Source organism: Somniosus microcephalus, chromosome 16 (genome assembly GCF_052327205.1).
Source record: "Somniosus microcephalus isolate GS21.2 chromosome 16, FLI_Smic_1.0, whole genome shotgun sequence".
NCBI classification, from domain to species: Eukaryota; Metazoa; Chordata; class Chondrichthyes; order Squaliformes; family Somniosidae; genus Somniosus; species Somniosus microcephalus.
In genome coordinates this window covers 48,554,186-48,572,880 of record NC_141002.1, presented here as the reverse complement: position 1 = coordinate 48,572,880, position 18,695 = coordinate 48,554,186, and the positions used below count along the sequence as shown (strand labels likewise).

The following is an 18,695-nucleotide window of genomic DNA, read 5'->3' as shown; positions in this document are numbered from 1 at the left end:
ATCCCAGGCATTCAAAAAAAAAAAAATCGCAACCACCATTCCAGCCACTCGCGCCGAGCATTCTTCCCACCATAAACCAATTGAAAACAAGAATAATACCTGCACATGACATGCAGTTCTATCTACTAAGTTCCAAGAATAAAACTATTCAGATTCAAGTTTAGAAATATATGGATACCCACCTGCTTTGAAACTAAGCTCATCGTGTTCCTGCCCTTCATAATCATACAAAGCTCGCACTCGGACTTCTGTTCCTGCTGAATGGTCCTCATCAAAAGGATTATCACCATTTGTTTCATTGCTGTTGAAGGGATTGTTGGTTTCATCATCTGACCACTCTGTGGTATAGTTTTGGTTCTTTTCATAGCTGCTAACACTGAGTTCCAAAGAATAAAAAGTTATTGTACTTGGCAATCAGGCTATTAATCATCGCCAAGAATGTACACTTCTCAAAGTAATTTAAACTGACTACTTTTTACAGCAGACTGCCCATTGATACACACTGATTATGAATCAAACTAAACAAATGATGATCAGAGGATGGAGCAATGCATTGGTGCTCTAACATCAGCAGTGGAAGAGTTCAGGATCACTGAGTGATTCCCCACACAGTCACCCATCTAACTAACCCCTGCCATAATGATGAGAAAGGGAGGTCAGAGGTTGCCATGGGGAGGTGTGTGGTCAATGGAAGATAAGAGCAAGAAAGTCAGAAGGAGAATCACCCTGGTCACTTTCATGTACTTTTGAGTACCTGGCTGTAAGGCCTGACAGTAGGTTTGCAGCCTCCCATGGTATTTGGAAAGTGACTGTGGCACATAGGGATTAACAGCAGAAAAGGGAAAAGATAATATTAAAAATTCTAAAAATGAACCTATTTTTGATTAGATGATACTGAAAAAAACACATATATTAGATTTACTGTGAGATGAAGTTGAATTAATCACTGTTCAAAAGCAGGCAGGTAGATAGATACATGCCTTCTTGTTCAATATTGCTATTTAATCCCATTTTCTAATCCAGTAAAAAAAAAAATTACATTTTAGTAGCTGAGCTATGCAGACTGGGAAAGTCCAAGATTTAATCTTCGGTCTGTGCTGAGCCTCATTACTCCTGCATTAAGGAAGGTGAAAATTACCCTGGATTCCCATTCCAGTGAGTTCCTGCTTGAAGTGTGCCTGGGTGGATTTCTGCTGAAGACAGGATCCGGAAGTCCTGCAATTGAACAGCTGGACTCATTGTCCAGGTACAAAAAGTAACCAAACAGGCTAATGGAATATTGGCCTTTATCACGTGGATTGGAATGCAAAAATGAGGAAGTTATGCTTCAGTTGTACAAAGACTTAGTCAGACCCCATCTGGAGTACTCTCGGTTTTCGGCACCGAGCCACAGAAAAGATAGATTGGCCTTGAAGGGGGTGTAGCACAAATTCACCAGAATGATACTGGGGCATAAAGGGTTAAATTATGAGGATAGTTACTTGTATTCCCTTGAGTTTAGAAGGTTGAGGGGTGATCTAATCGAGGCCTTTAAAATGATAAGGGATTCGATGGAATTCGATACAGAGAAAGTATTCCCTAGATAGATAGATTTTTGTTAGGTAAAGGTATCGAGGGATATGGAACGTAGGTGGATAAATTAAGTTGAAGTACAGATCAGCTGTGATCTAATAAAATGGTAGAATAGGTTCGAGAGGCTAAATGGCCTACTCCTGATTCTATGTACTCGTGTGAAGAATAGCACTTGAATAAGGTAGTGGGAGGGCGATTGTAGCCTAGCTAACCATCAACCATTTTGGAGGGAGGGGGAGAAAAATTGGCAGAAAAGGGAGTAGAGTGAGAAATAAAAATGAAATGGACAAGATCACATCTTGAGGCACTCTCATTTACTCTAATATCAAGCTATGTTGGCAGTTTAATATTTTTTAAACCAAAACTGAAAAATCAACAGGAGCCTATTTTTGGTAAAGCACCAATGATGAGTATTAAGACAACATTATTCATCCTTCCACTCTCCAACTCTAGTGACGAGTACAAAGACAGCATTAATTCTTCCCCTCTCCTCCCACCAATCTAATAGAAGTTTCTAAAAAGAAAAACTGAAAATTTCAAACTTTTTAAAAATCACTTCAGCATGCAAACACACACCAACTGCTCAAATTCAAGAATGTAATAGATTGCACAAAATTAGAAGAGCCACAGCAATCAACAAGATAAGCATCAAGGTGGCAAGTAGTTCAACAATGTTAGAAAAAACAAGCAGATAACTATAAAGACTAACTCTGTAGGTGTTTAAGAAAGAGGAAGAAACAAATTTAAAGCTCTTTGGAGTATAGAACCACACTGCACAAATCCATGCATTAGTCAGTACATTGACTTTGGGGAACCTAGAATAAGGAAACATTAAGCAGCAGCATGAAAGTGTGAAGTTCATCAAAAACAATCTTTCACCAACTTTTTGGTTATTGTGCTCTCCTTCTCTTCGACAGGTTTGCCATTCTCCTCTTCCTCAAAGGGGTTACAACTGGAACGTATCGAGTTAGTAGTACTCCGGACACTAAGACTGTCATTTGGGAAATAACAACATTAAGAGCATGCTCCTTTCACAATGAAATTCAATCAATAATATGTTCCATCAGCTGACAGAAATAAAGTTAGTTATGTTGCTGACCAGCTTCATGAAACACACTCATTAAATACCATCATTGTGACTTTTCTAAAAGCAAACAAGTTCACTGAATGACATAGCGCAGCCTGTAATCACAGCAACATTTCTTCCTGATTAGTACAAAACTGCAGATTGGAGATGCACCCATCTGGCTTTTTGCACAGGCAGCCTATTTTTTTATTCTAATGTAACCTTTAGCAGCAAAGGTCTGGTGTTCTGGGTTCAAAGGTTTTGTGTGCAGTGCATCACAAATTTTAGCCAAACTTCTGCAGATATTTAACCCAGGTTTTCTGCAATTTTTATTTTTTATTTTTTTACTAACTCTGCTCCATTGCCAAGTGATATCAATGTAAATTTTCCAAGATCCCACTGCAACCAGCGTGGCCTTGTTCACAGCAGGCGACTTATTGGAAATTTGTGAGTGTACTGCTTGCGATTTTCCAAGCCACACATCGTATGAGAGAACCCGCTGCTGGTGCATTACTCCATACTGTAAGTTTGATTCAGGAGCTTATGGCAAACCTGCACCAGTCACAATAATGTGCATTATTTGCAAAATGTTCCGATAGTCAAACAGTACAAGATGACTTTTGAAACTGTAGATTTCAGAAAGCCAGCGATTTGGATAATCGACAGATAGGACAATATGCTGCAAAATTAAACCGGACTATAAAAACCCCCAATTGAAATATTTAGTGCAATTTGTGCAGAGAATATCTTTGAGATGCATCCCAAAGTTACCAATAAAATAAACCAACCATTCAGAATTGAAGCATTAACTCTTTCTATTGGTTCATTACTAAAAGTCATCTGGTTCTGTATAGATCTGTTGGGATGGACTACAATAATAGTTTTAAAAATAATCCAGGCTTCAGTATAAAACTCCCAATTCATAAACGCTGCATAATTTGATACAAAAGCATTATCTACAATAAGCAAATTAAAAAAAAAACAAATGTGTGTCGTCATTACATGGCTAATGAGGTACTGAAATACTTGGCTACACAGTCTGCATTGTCAGACGTATATTCTTTGTTATTTCTCTCCTGAAACTGGCAGTAATATAGAAATTTTGAATCTCTTACCTGCTGTGTTTGGAAGGCTGGGATGCTTGATCGCCTGTCTGACTGATACTAGTCAATGTCACTCCATCTCCAGTCTTTTTAGGCTTTTCTCTCCTACTGAGTGTGCGATTGAGATCTGCACACCATTCCTGTTATTAGAGTGCATGAAAAACAAAAATAATTTTCTGGTCACAATGATGCCATATTCTGCTAAATAGTGTATACAAACAGTAAACATTTTCAAAAAGATAAGAATTAAGGGCCATTTTACAATTACAGTGAACAGTCTCGGGGTACTGTTTTTAAATGATGGGTTCAGTTTCCAAAACTCTGAATTATGAGCAAAAGAGCTGAAAGTTGATGTTAAATCAACAATGGCCATGGAATTCTATGTATAATTTTATCAGAAAATGCTTAAAAATTAAAAACCTAAATACATAGAAGTTACAACATGGAAACAAGCCATTCGGCCCAACCAATCAAGGTCGGCATTTACCCTCCACTCGAGCAAATGGTTCTAATCACATTTACTCACCCTGTTCCCATATCTCTTCAACCCCCTTTTCTTCATCCATCTATCCAATCTAATCTTAAATGTTGATATAGTTTCTGCCTCAACTACTAACCCTGGAAATGAATTCCACATCCTCACAACTCGCTGTGTGAAGAGGTTTCTCCTGCCCTCAGTTCTAAATCTGTGATGGTGGGGACCTCAGCAGGAGTCCGAAATGGATCACTGGCTCGGCACTTCTGGTCGAAGATGGTTGCAAACGCTTCAGCCTTGTCTTTTGCACTCGTGTGCTGGGCTCTGTCATCATTGAGGATGGGGATGTCCATTGAGCCTCCTCCTCCTGTTAGTTGTTTAATTGTCCACCACCATTCACGACTGATGTGGCAGGACTGCAGAGCTTTGATCTGATCCATTGGTTGTGGGATCACTTAGCTCTGTCTATAGCATGCTGCTTCCGCTGTTTAGCATGCATGCAAGTCCTGTGGGGTGGGGAGCAGGCAGGGTAGCTTGCTGGGTCTGAAGGAAACACTCCTGCTCTCCTGGCCTACAAGCAGTGCTGTAAAGGCACTTACCTCATGGATTCAGCCGCCCTTGCCTCCTTTCACCTGCTGCGTTTCCTGAGGCATGGGATGCCAACTCTCTGACGCCTCCTCCTACTTCCCCTTGGACCATGACCCCACCACCAAACATTAAGCCATTGTTTCCCAGACTGTCACTAACCTCATCTCCTCTGGAGATCTTCCCTCCACGCCCTCCAACTTCAGTTATGATCTTATTGAATGGTGGAGCAGGCTCGAGGGGCCGTATGGCCTAATTCTGCTCCTAATTCTTATTGCTCTTATGTTCAGTCCCCCAACCCCGCACAGCCCACTTACACCTCTTTCCCAAGATCCACAAACAGGACTGCCCTGGTAGGCCCACCGTTTCAGCCTGTTCTTGCCCCATGGAACTGATTTCTTCCCATCTCGACTCTATTTTTTCTCCCCTTGCCCAGTCTCTTTCCATGTCATCTGCCACTTTAACAGTTTCCTGGCCCTAACTGTCTCCTTTTCACCATGAACGTCCAATCCCTCTACATCTCCATCCCCCACCAGGATGCCATGAGGACCCTCCGCTTCTTCCTTGCATGGAGGCCCAACCAATCCCCATCCACCACCACCCTCCTCCACCTGTTGGGGTGATTGAGGAGTGAATTAGGGTGTCGCGGGGGGAACGGTCCCTTCAGAATGCTAAAAGGGAAGGGGAAGATGTGTTTGGTGGTGGCATCACGCTGAAGGTGGTGGAAATGGCAGAAAATGGTCTGTTGAATGGGGAGGCTGGTGGGGTGGACGGTGAGGACAAAGGGAACCCTATCATCTGATGAAAGGTCATCGGCCTGAAATGTTACCTTTGTTTCTCCACAGATGCTGCCTGACCTGCTAAGCATTTTCAGCATTTTCTATTTATAGTTCAGATTTCCAGCATCTGCACTATTTTGCTTTTGTATTAGAAGTGTGTTTCAAAAAAGCATATGAAGAGCAGCTAAGATGGAAGCAGGGCAACAAGAATTAAGCATCAGCTAGGCTCAATTGGTAGCACTCTCACCTCTGTCTCACAAGGTTGCACATTCAAGCTACAGACTTGAGCAGAAGTCAATGCAGTACTAAGGGGATGTTGCATTGCTGCAGCTGGCATCTTTTGGATGAGATTTAAACCAAGGGCCTCCCCACCGCCCTGGGACGTTAAAAGATCCCATAGCATTATTCAAAGAAGAGCATTTCTCCCATAGCCACCAAAGAGATTTTACCTGGTCATTCATTCATATGCTGTTTGTGGGGACCTTGCTGTTCAACAAATTGCCTACATAACAATAGTGACTGCACGTCAAAGTTAGCCCATGATTGTAAAGCATGTTAGGAAACAGCTAGGAAGTGATAAGTACTGTATAAATGCAGGTTCGTTCTATCTTTAAGTGTTTTTTTTTTTGCTACCACCTTGTTCTTCTGTTTCCTTGTGGTGAAACTTCAGCTTGAGAGGAATAACCCCATTTAGAAGATGCATTCTGAACACTCAGAACCATTCTCTGGTGGAGATCTTCAACAAGCTGTGTTGTCTGTATTCAGCAGACCAGGGAATATGAATCAACTGATGAACAATTATAGAATATTTTCTCATTTATAATATAATGAAATTTGTAGACTTAACATGTGAAATAAATACTTACTTCGTCCTGATAAATGTTAGCCAGAAAAAAAATTGAAAGAAAAGGTAAAAAAATGTAACACTATCTATGCTATTGCTACATAACTCTTGAAATGTATTTAAAAATGTCAACATATTATATAATAGCTATGACATTAAGTTTAGATAATTGCCTTTTAAATACGATTAAAATACAGAACACTCTCAAAAGAACACGGAACCCTTCAACAGCACAAAGGTTTCAAAACTGAGTTAACATTGTTATCCTGGATCTGACAAACTTTAGATTCCACGCTTCACACATACAGACACACCAAAGATCCCTGGGAGTGAAAAAAACCAATTAAGGTGTAATGAAGATGTTCTAAACCTTGAAAATTAATCACCATCTTAAAATTACTGTTATACTTTGCTAATGTTAAAAAATATTAGTGTCTACACTTTATTTTAAAAAAAATAAAGGATTATGGGCCCTGTGAAAGCCCAATTTGCAAGTTCTCTGGAAGGATGAGGTCAAATGGGCTGAATGACCATCTTCATCCAAACCAATCTTGTGATCATTAAATAGACAAAAACACTATTGCATCTTGGTGAATGTTTGTTTCCTTTGAGTTTTACAAGGATAAGATAGGAAGGAGAAATAAAATCACCCAGTTATGGCAATCTTTGACTATGATGGAATTGGTATGCACCGGCTGCAAAGAGGGGATTAAAATGAATGTTGTACCAGTTAAAATGTAAAAAAAACTAATACTTTCTGTTATGGCTGGATACAGTCATACGGATTTGGTTTGGCATAATCCAAAGACCAGCAGGAATGATCTCTTAGAATGGAAAACTATCAAATTTGGGTACTGAGTTACACACTTCAGACATGGACTACTGGTTGGTACTGATGCGATGTATTTTTCTACACAGATATCATTCATTAAGACTTCCAATTAAGAAATTTAAGAGCAACCCTTTTACAACTTGAAAATCTAAAATATTTGACTGCAGCCTGTTACTGAAGTTAAATATTTGGCAAATTATTTGAGAAACAGAAAATGTTGGAAATATACAGCAGCCAGTCAGCAGCTGTAAAAAGAAGCAACAGGTTAACTGATATATATATACACCTGAAACATTAACCCACCTTTTCTCTTTACAGTTGTTAACTGGCCTGCTATATATTTCCATGATTTGCTTTAGATTTGCAGTTTGTATTTGAATCATCAATATTATGTAAATTTAAGAAACTACGTAGTATCAAAGTGATATTATCAGGATATGTGTGTTCATACTTGGTTTGTACCAAAATACCAATTAAAGAAAAGAAAACTACCATTGGCAGAAGTTTTTTTTTCTCATTTCTATTTTTTTTTTTTATGTGCCTACGCCCAAATGATTTTTGATCACAGACACAAAAATAAATGCAATTCATGAAAAAGGTTAGAGATAAATAAAAGGTGATTATTGCACAATTTAATTTCAGAAAACTATTTACTATCAAATTTTCCAAAGTGGAGATTTGCTTGTTGGTTAGATTTGAATTTATGAAAGTGATGGCAAAGAATGTGGACTCAAACATAATTGTTTTAGCACTAAAAACGTGGTGACCTTCAACATAAACTGTACAACACAGCATTTTATTCAGACTAGCAATTCAGAGTTGCAAAACATGCAATTGTATGCAAGTATGCTTTATAATCATTCTGAAGCATGCACAGCCATATCATGAATTGCAGTCTTACACTTATCAAGGCAGCATGCACTTATAATTTTTTTTTTTTAGAAATAATACACAATCACGTCTTAAAAAACACAACAGAAAATGTCAAAAAGCACATGGAACTCTTACATTTGTCTCCAGCTTCAGTTATGCTCATAACTTAGCGTTTCTGCTGTACTGTAGTGACTGAGGACAGATTCAAAATTTTGTAGGATATATTACAGGACCTGAATGTTTTTTGAGGCTGTGCATGGCCAAGTGCTTACTACATGAAAGCAATTTAGATAGAAATGAAAATGTGGCCAGTAAAATAAAACTAAAATTAATGTAAATGATGTGCAAATGCAAGTACTGATGTATATAAGTAGTAATAATACAAGCAAAGATATGTCATTTATGCAAAATTAGCAAGCATTTCTAATCTATCCATTAAAGAGACACAATCTCTTGAAAGCTGTCTGGCAATCTCACTATTTAGGAAGCACTGAGATGTAATTCTGAAGTTTGCATCAGAACATATCACTGCATCCCTCATGGGCATCACTACATTGCAAATGATGCATGATAAATCCTTCCCTAACTTCTCAAACAATAAGGACCTCTTTCATGTACACTGTTTATTGGTTGTATTGGAAACATTAAAAAAATTGCTCCAATTATTCTGGTATTATTCCACTTTTTAGCATTGAATTTAAAATAACTTTGTTTCAACTAAATTTCCGTTGTGTTTGGAACAGATATGCATCATCGAATGTAAACTCAATAAACCAGTCCGGCTTCGCTAATCTTCCTATGACCTACATCATCATCTTGACTGTTGACAGCAAACAAAGCATGGCAGAGATACAAACCTAACCAGTAAAACCTGGTGGCAGCAGGATATAGCTCAAATAACAAGAGGGGTATGATAGCATGGTGGCTATGCTACTGGCCTAGTAATCCAGAGGCCTGGACTAATGACCTGGAGACGTGAGTTCAAATCCCAAGGCAGCTGGGGAATTTAAATTCAGATAATTAAATAAATCTGGAATAAAGGGCTAGTAATGGTGACCATGAAACTACCAGATTGTCGTAAAAACCCATCTGGTTCATTAATGTCCTTTACGGAAGGAAATCTGCCATCTTGTCTGGCCTGTATGTGACTTCAGAGCAATGTGGCTGATTCTTAACTACCCTCTGAAATGGCCCATCAAGCCACTCAGTTAGAAGGCGGCTCACCACTACCTTCTTGAGGGCGATTAGGGATGGGCAATAAATGCTGGACTTGCCAGCGATGCTCACATCCCATGAACGAATTTTTAAAAAAGACCAAATTTCTGGCAGCCTGCATAAAGTTATTACAGTTACGTGATTGACTAAACTCCTATAATATTAACCTGTATGTAGAAAACTGCCAAAATAATACTACTTACAGTCAAACTAACAATGCAGTTTCCATGCAGGGACACAATATAAATCTAACAATATCCAATAACAGGCTAACTTTTCATTGTTACAGGAAACTTTCTGGTATCCGGCACGGATGGGACCGACGTGGTGCCGGTTCAGCAACAATTCCGGATAACCGAATGCTATAGTGAAAGATACGGACCTTAGAGCTCCGTATGAAGCAACAAACCCTGTTGCTTCAGAACAACGTCCACAAGTTGCAAGCGTCTCTGTAGCTTAGCAACAGCTGCAGCCAAACCCTTGCCTTCCTCAATTTGTTGCTGTGCAAGTAATAAAAGTTAGCTGAAACCGACTCCTGAATTTTGCCGGTTAACCGACATTTCCGGTTATTTAGGGGCCGGTTAATCGACAGTTTCCTGTATATGACTAAGGAGCAACATCAGACACATGATGCCAGATATGAATTCAAGGATTCACACTAGTAACAACAACTTGTATTTATATAGCACCTTTAACATAGGAAAACATTCTAAGGTTCTTCACAGAAGCGTAATCAGACAAAAACTGACACCGAGCCAAAGGAGGAGATATTAGCATGGCTAAAAGCTTGCTTAAAGAGGTAAGTAAGGAACATTTTAAAGGGGGGGGGGGGGAAAGAGGTTTAGGGAGAGAATTTCAGAGCTTAGGGCCTATATGGCTGATGGCACAACTGCCAATGGTGGGGTGAAGGGAGTGGAGGATGCACAAGAGGCCAAAGTTGGAGGAGGGCGGAGTTCTTGGAGGGTTATAGGGCTGTTGTAGGTTACAGAGACAAGAGGAGGCAAGGCCATGATGGGATTTGAACACTAGGATGAGAATTTTAAAATCATGGTATTGGTGGACCAGGACTAAATAAAGGCCAGCGAGCACAGGGTTGATGAGGGAACAGGACTTGTTGCAAGTTAGGATACGAGTACAGGTAGACTATCCTTTATCCGAAAACCTCGGGACCAGCCGTGTTTCGGTTTTCGGAAAATTTCGGATTTCAGAAGGTATTTTATAAGACTGGGAAATTTGTCGGGGGAGGGGGTCGGGGTCGGCGGGGGTCGGGGTCGTGTGCACGACTTACGCTGAACGAAAAAACTTTAGGTTTTTAGAGGTTTTCGGAAGTTCGGATAAAGGATAGTCTACCTGTAGTAGTGTTTTGGATTAGCTCAAGTTTATGGGGGGACAGCCAGGACAGCATTGGAATAGTCGAATCTGAAGCTAACAAAAGTATGGATTAGGGTTTCAGCAGTAGGAGGCAGTCTGGAGAGGAAATAACAACAGAAAATGCTGGAAACACTCAGCAGGTCAGGCAGCAACTGTGGAGAGAAATCAGAGTTAATGTTTCATGTCTGTGACCCTTCGTCAGAACTGGAAAAAGTTAGAGATGTAACAGATTTTAAGCAGGTGCAGAGGCAGGGAATGGGGGAGGGGAGGAAAGAACAAAAGGGACGGTCTGTGATAGGGTGGAAGGCAGGAGTGGTTAAATGTTGCAGAATCATCAACAGCTGAAAAAATAGGGGCCGAGGTTATGGTCTGAAATTGTTGAACTCAATGTTGAGTCCAGAAGGCTGTAAAGTGCCTAATAGAAAGATAAGGTGCTGTTCCTCAAGCTTACGTTGAGCTTCATTGGAACAGTAAGCTCGCAGGGAACATAAAAACTGACTGTAAAAGCTTCTATAGATGTGTGAAGAGAAAAAGATTGGTGAAGTCAAGCATAGGTCCCTTGCAGTCAGAATCAGGGGAATTTATAACGAAGAACAAAGAAATGGCAGACCAATTAAATACATACTTTGGTTCTGTCTTCACAAAGGAGGACACAAATAACCTCCCAGAGATGTCGGGGAACATAGGGTCTAAGGAGAGGGAGGAACTGAATGAAATCAGTATTTGTAGGGAAATTGACGGGATTGAAGGCCGATAAATCCCCAGGGCCTGATAATCTACATCCTAGGGTGCTTAAGGAAATGGCCCTAGAAATAGTAGATGCATTGCTGGTCATCTTCCAAAATTCTATAGACTCTGGCACAGTTCCCATGGATTAGAGGGTAGCTAATGTAACCCCACTATTTAAAAAAGGTGGTAGAGAGAAAACGGGGAATTATAGACTGGTAACCCTGACATCGGTAGTGGGGAAAATGCTAGAGTCCATTATAAAAGATATAATAGCAGAGCACTTGGAAAACAGTGACAGGATCGGACAAAGTCAACATGGATTTACAAAAGGTAAATCGTGCTTGACTAATCTACTGAAATTTTGAGGATGTAACTGGTAGAATAGATAAGGGAGAGCCAGTGGATGTGGTGTATTTGGACTTTCAGAAGGCTTTCGATAAGGTCCCGCATAAGAGATTAGCGTGCAAAGTTAAAGCACATGGGATTGGGGATAAGGTACTGACTTGGATAGAGAACTGGTTGGCAGACAGGGAGCAAAGAGTTGGAATAAAAGGGTCTTTTTCCGAGTGGCAGGCAGTGACTAGTGGGGTACCGCAGGGATCAGTGCTAGGACCCCAGCTATTCACAATATATATATTAATGATCTAGACGAGGGAACTAAATGTACTATCTCCAAGTTTGCAGGCGACACAAAGCTGGGTGGGCGTGTGTGCTGTGAGGAGGATGCAGAGAAACTCCAATATGATTTGGACAGGTTGGGTGATTGGGAAGATGCAGTATAATGTGGATAAATGCGAGGTTATCCACTTTGGTGGCAAAAACAGGAAGATAGATTATTATCTGAACGGCAATAGATTGGAGAAGCGGAAATGCAACGAGACCTGGGTGTCCTTGAGCACCAGTCGCTGAAGGTAAGCATGCAGGTTCTACAGGCGGTTAAGGCGGCAAATGGTATGTTGGCCTTCATAGCGAGAGGATTAGAGTACAGGAGCAAGGATGTCTTGCTGCAGTTGTACAGGGCCTTGGTGAGACTACACCTTGAGTATTGTGTGCAGTTTTGGTCGCCTTATCTGAGGAAGGATGTTCTTGCCATGGAGGGAGTGCAGCGAAGATTCACCAGACTGATACCTGGGACGGCAGGAATGACGTATGAGAGATTGGGTCGATTGGGCTTATAGTCGCTGGAGTTTAGAAGAATGAGAGGGGATCTCATTGAAACTTACAAAATTCTAACAGGACTAGACATACTAGATGCAGGATGGATGTTCCTGATGGCGGGGGAGTCCAGAACCAGGGGGGTCACAGTCCAAGGATAAGGGGGAAGTCATTTAGGACAGAGATGAGGAGGAATTTCTTCACCCAGAGAGTGGTGAACCTGTGGAATTCTCTACCACAGAAAGGCAGTTGAGGCCAATTCATTAAATATATTCAAGAAGGAGTTAGATATATTTCTTAAGGCTAAAGGGATCAAGGGATATGGGGAGAAGGCAGGGACAGGGTACTGAATTTGGATGATCAGCCATGATCTCATTGAGTGGTGGAGCAGGTTCGAGGGGCCGAATGGCCTACTTCTGCTCCTATCTTCTCTGTTTCTATGAAACAGTGTAAGAGGCCAAGGAGAGGGGTCAGAGTGGGAGTGGAGGGGAGAATTAAAGTGACAGGCGACCGGAAGCTCAGGGTCACCCTTACGGACTGAACTGAGGTGTTCTGCAAAACGGTCGCCCAATCTGCGTTTGGTCTCTCCAATGTAGAGGAGACCGCATCATGAGCAGCGAATACAGTATACTAAATTGCAAGAAGTACAAGTAAATCGCTGTTTCACCTGGAAGGAGTGTTTGGGGCCCTGGACAGTGGGAAGGGAGGAGGTTAAAGGGCAGGTGTTGCATCTCCTGCGCTTGCATGGGAAGGTACCGTGGGGAGGGGAGCGGTGGGGCTGTTGGGGGTGATTGCAGGAGTGGACATGGGTGTTGCGGAGGGAGTGCTCCCTTCGGAATGCTGAAAGGGGAGGGGAGGGAAAGATGTGTTTGGTGGTGGGATCACGCTGGAGGTGGCGGAGGATGATCCGTTGAATGTGGAGGCTGGTGGGGTGAAAGGTGAGGACAAGGGGAACCCTATTGTGGTTCTGGGAGGGAGGGGAAGGGGTGAGAGCAGAAGTGTGGGAAATGGAACGGACACGGCCGAGGGCCATGTCAACCACGGTAGAGGGGAATCCTCGGTTGAGGAAAAAGGAAGACATATCAGAAGCACTAGTATGGAAGGTGGCATCGTCATTACAGATGTAGCGGAGACGGAGAAAGTGTGAGAATGGAATAGAGTCCTTACAGGAAACGGGGTGGAAAGAAGTGTAGTCCAGGTAGCTGTGGGAGTCAGTGGGCTTAGAGGATGTTTGTCGATAGCCTATCCCCAGAAATGGAGACAGAGAGGTCAAGGAAGGGAATGGAAGAGTTGAAGATGGACCATGTGAAGGTGAGGGAAGGGTGGAAATTGGAAGCAAAGTGAATGAAATATTCTAGTTCAGGGCGAGAGCAGGAAACGGCACCAATACAGTCATCAATGTACTGGAAAAAGAGGTGAGGGAGGGGACCCGAACAAAAAATGTTCAACATATCCCACGAAAAGGCAGGCATAGCTAGGGCCCATGTGGGTTCCCATAGCAATACCTTTAATTTGGAAGTGAGTGGAGTCAAAGGAGAAGTTGTTCAATGTGAGAACAAGTTCAGCCAGGCGGAGGAGGGTGGTGGTGGATGGGCCTCTGTTCAAGGAAGAAGCGGAGCACCATCAGGCCGTCCTGGTGGGGGATGGAGGTATTGAGGGATTGGACGTCCAGTGAAAAGGAAAAGGTTGGGGCCAGGAAACTGGAATCTGTTAAAGTGGCGGAGGGCATTGGAAGAGTCGCGAATGTAGGTGGGAAGAGGCTGGACAAGGGGAGGAAAAATAAGAGTCGAGATAGGAAGAAATCAGTTCCGTGGGGCAAGAACAGGCTGAAACAATGGGTCTACCAGGGCAGCCCTGTTTGTGGCTCTTGGGAAGGAGGTAGAAGCGGGCTGTGCGGGGTTGGGGGGACTATGAGGTTGACAGCCATGGAGGGAAGATCTCCAGAGGAGATGAGGTCAGTGACAGTCTTGGAAACAATGGCTTGATGTTTGGAAGTGGGGTCATGGCCCAGGGGGAGGTAGGAGGAGGTGTCGGAGAGTTGGCGTTCAGCTTCCGCATGGTAGAGGTCAGTTCACCAAACAACAACAGCGCCACCCTTGTCAGCAGGTTGAATGACAATGTTAGGGTTGGATCGGAGAGGACGGAGTGCTGCAAGTGCAGAGGGAGGTAGGTTGGAGTGAGTGAGGGGAGCAGAGAAATTGAGATGGCCGATGTCACACCGGCAGTTAGCGATGAAAAGATCCAGAGCGGGTAAGAGGCCAGAGGGAGGGGTCCAGGTAGAACGGGAATTCTGAAAGCAGGGGGAAGACATGGAACAAATGTAAGAGAAATAGAAAAACTTAGAGAACTATAATTTAATTATTAGATGACAGCAAACAAATAGAAAGAAGTAGGTAAAGTTCTAACTATGCTGTTGCATAGTTAGTCTTGAGAGGATATGGGCTCGGAAGCTCAACTTAGGGCTAAATAAGACACCAAAGTTGCAAACAGTCTGATTCGGCTTGAGACAGTGGCCGGGGAACGAAGTTTGTGGTGGGGGCCAAAGACAATGGCTTCGGTCTTCCTAATATTTAATTGGAGTAAATTGCAGCTAATCCAGGACTGAATGTTGGACAAGCAGTCTGATAACACAGAGGCAGTGGAGGGGTCAAGAGGGGTGCAGGTGAAGTAGAGTTGGGTGTTGTCAGCGTACATGTGGAACCTGACGTCATGTCTTCCGATTGCATCACCGAAGCACAATATTAGAGTAGAAATAGGAGGGGGCCAAGGATAGATCCTTGGGGACTCCAGAGGCAACGTCAAAAAAATTCAATGATCTGACCAGAGCTGCTACAGTAAGACTCCTACTTACTCACTAATAATGAATTATTCATTCTTTGCATATTTTATTTGTAATTAAACTTTTGTTAGCATGTTTCATTCATTTTTAATAATGAAAGCACTGAAATTTTATGTTCAAACAATGACACAATGTAATTGAATTCTGACAAGTGACCCCATTGAATCATACATACATGTGCCTTTAGGTCATAATGAAGTGACTGTCCTTCAACAAGGAAAATCATAAGAAATTAGAGTACTTGAACAAGAATAAGAAATGGAGAAATTATAGAAAGAGAAAATGCTTCATTTTTTTTCAATTTATCGGGGAATAATTGCCATTAGTTTGAGCACCCCTTTGAGAATGCCTCGAGTCACTGAAGTAGTCTCATTACATCCTTAGTTCCAATTAACTTCCAGTGTAGCAAGAAATGAAAGAAATAGAAAAACTTGTACTCTACAGAGAACGATAATTAGTTATTGGATGACAGCAAACAAATAGAATGAAGCAGGTAATTCAGCTTTCATACCTCAAATTGTGGCCAGTTCATGGGCATTCCTGGGCCATGTGCACATCTGAACCATTTAAGATCTTCCTGGGGGTCTGCTGACTTAATAATGTGTTCCAGCTCTTGATATACAGCGCCATAGCTTTGAAAGCAAAAACAAAGATGAAGTTTGTCAAAGGAATGGACATTTATCGAGCTTACATCAAGTATTAGAAATAAAAGGTAGAGTCTCTTTAGTCACACATTTACATTATACAAGACCACCGCAATATGTCGCCCACTTCAGCTCACAGTACTGTTTCTGGAGCGCACAACTCAATTTAAAAAGCTATTTTGAACATCAGGACTCTCAAGAATTGGCAAATGATTGTCTTTTAAACCACAGGAAGATATAATGGTTTCCAGTTAAAAAATCATTAATGCTTCTGCAGCTCCTGTCTCCTGGTCCAACTCACAAAAACAAGGAACTGGGAGCAAAACTTATTATTGAAATGCTTTTTTACAGCAAGAAAGACCTTTTCATGCAGCTAAGCAATGAAAGATCTCTTTCTGCTGGCTATAAAGGTCAGATATTAAATGAGCTCACGACAAAATCTTATATATCTGCCCCATTATTCTGAACCCCCTCAATCACTGTAAACAGTCTGTTCCTATCAACTCTGTCCCATCCCTTCATAATTTTGAACACCTCTATCAAATTGGTTTATTTGGATAATTCTTCATAATTCATCATGCAGCTTTAGTTTTATGCAAGGAGTCAACCTAGTGAGGGATGTGGAAAATCTAGCTAGCAGGTCAAATTTAAAAGGATGTGGGCACAGCTGCACAGTGGAGTAAATATTGTTTCCGCCTTTATAAAGCTTCAAAAATGAATTTTATATATTTATCAGCCATTGTTAAGGCTGGGGGGCAGTGAAAAAGTGGTAGACAAAAATGAAGTGAAAGGAAGCTCAATGCAGAGGCATGAAATGGATTCGATGGGTAAGTGACTGACTGGTACAGCACCTGACCCAGATTGATGGCTGGCATAATGGATGTGCACCTGCATGAGGTGGGTGCAACGACTGCCCAGTGTGGTATTTTTAGGACACCCAAAGACAACATCAGTGCACCATTCCTCGCAGCAGGCGGTGGCCAGGTTCAACACTGTTGAAATTACCTGTAACAGATGCACAAGAAAAGGCACACTTTAAAGGAATCTGGTAAGATGACCTGGCCAATATTTATCCCTCAACCAACGCTATGTTTCAACCAACACTACTAAATTAGACTATCTGGTCATTTATCACATTCCTTATTTGTGGGATCGTGGCACGCACAAATTGGCTGCCACATTTGCCTACTTTACAACAGTAACTACACTTCAAAATACTTCATCAGCTACAAAGTGCTTTGGGATGTTCTGAGAACGTGAAAGGCACTATATAAATGAAAAGTAACTATATAAATTGGGTGAGGAAAACACCCCTTCCAGGTGAAACAGCGATTTACTTGTACTTCTTGCAATCTAGTATACTGTATTCGCTGCTCACGATGCGGTCTCCTCTACATTGGGGAGACCAAACGCAGATTGGGTGACCGCTTTGCGGAACATCTCCATTCAGTCCATAAGGGGGACCCCGAGCTTCCGGTCGCCTGTCATTTTAATTCACCGCTCCATTCCCACTCGGACCTCACCGTCCTTGGCCTCTTGCATTGCTCCACGGAAGCTCAACGTAAACTCGAGGAACAGCACCTCATCTTCCGATCAGGCACTTTGCAGCCTTCCGGACTCAAGATCGAGTTCAACAATTTCAGATCATAACCTCGGCCCCTATTACATTTTTACTTATATTTTTTATCCACCCCTTTGCTTTGGTTTTTCCCTCCCCCCTCCCTTTCCTTTTTTTTCTCTCTCCCACATGGCAGCTCTCTCTCATTCTGCCAGAACATTTCACACCTAATCTGAGCCGTCTTTTGTCTCCACTAGTCCTATCACCATCTCGTCTCGTTTTGAATACCTCTTAATGTCTCTTCACTTCTTTTGTTCCCTCCCAGCCCTGTCTTTCGATCTATTTAATTTCCTTTCCAGTTTTGAAAAAGGGTTAGACCCGAAACGTCGACTCTAATTTCTCTCCACGGATGTTGCCTGGCCTGCTGAGTTTTTCCAGCATTTTCTGCTGTTATATAAATTGGGTGACCACTTTGCGGAACACCTCCGTTCAGTCTGTAAGGGGGACCCCGAGCTTCCGGTCGCCTGTCACTTTAATTCTCCGCTCCACTCCCACTCAGACCTCACCGTCCTAGGCCTCTTGCATTGTTCCACTGAAGCTTAACGTAAGTCACTCTCACCTCACCTCTGGAATTTAGCTCCTTTGTCCATGTTTTCGATTAGGCACTTTACAGCCTTCTGAGTTCAACAATTTCAGATCATAACCTCGGTCCCCATCAAATATTTGTTTTCACTTTTTTGATTGTTTGTTTGTGTTTTCTTTCCTTCTCTCCCACATAGCAGCTGTCTTTCATTCTACCAGCGCAATTTACACTTCATCTAGAGCCATCTTTTGTTTCTTAACCTGTCCCATTACCATCTCCTTTTGCCTTGAATATCTCTCAATGTCGCTTACCCTCTCCTGCTTTCTATCCTATCACAGACATTCCCTTTTGTTCTTTCATCCACTCCCCCCTTTCCCAGCTCCTACACTTGCTTAAAAATCTGTTCCATTTCCTGCTTTTTTCCAGTTCTGACGAAAGGTCATCGACCTGAAACGTTAACTCTGTTTCTCTC

At 42.0% G+C, this 18,695-nt stretch overlaps 1 protein-coding gene across 9 annotated transcripts in view; it reads right to left on the bottom strand.

Annotated features, from left to right (window-relative positions):
* LOC147106137 (protein kinase C and casein kinase substrate in neurons protein 2-like) overlaps positions 1-18,695 on the bottom strand; it is a 185,648-nt gene that overhangs the window by 13,797 nt on the left and 153,156 nt on the right. For 7 of the 9 annotated variants that reach the window (XR_015081372.1, XM_086008952.1, XM_086008951.1 and 4 more), the window contains 4 exons: positions 15,950-16,070; positions 3,754-3,881; positions 2,456-2,563; positions 183-376 (listed from right to left, as the gene is read on the bottom strand). Coding sequence is in view for 8 of the 9 variants with exons in the window: in XM_086008952.1 (XP_085865078.1) it covers positions 183-376; positions 2,456-2,563; positions 3,754-3,881; positions 15,950-16,070 (551 nt within the window). In the remaining variant the exon portion in view is untranslated. The remainder of the gene's footprint in view (positions 1-182; positions 377-2,455; positions 2,564-3,753; positions 3,882-15,949; positions 16,071-18,695) is intronic. The other 2 variants (XM_086008956.1, XM_086008957.1) reach the window with 1 other exon arrangement.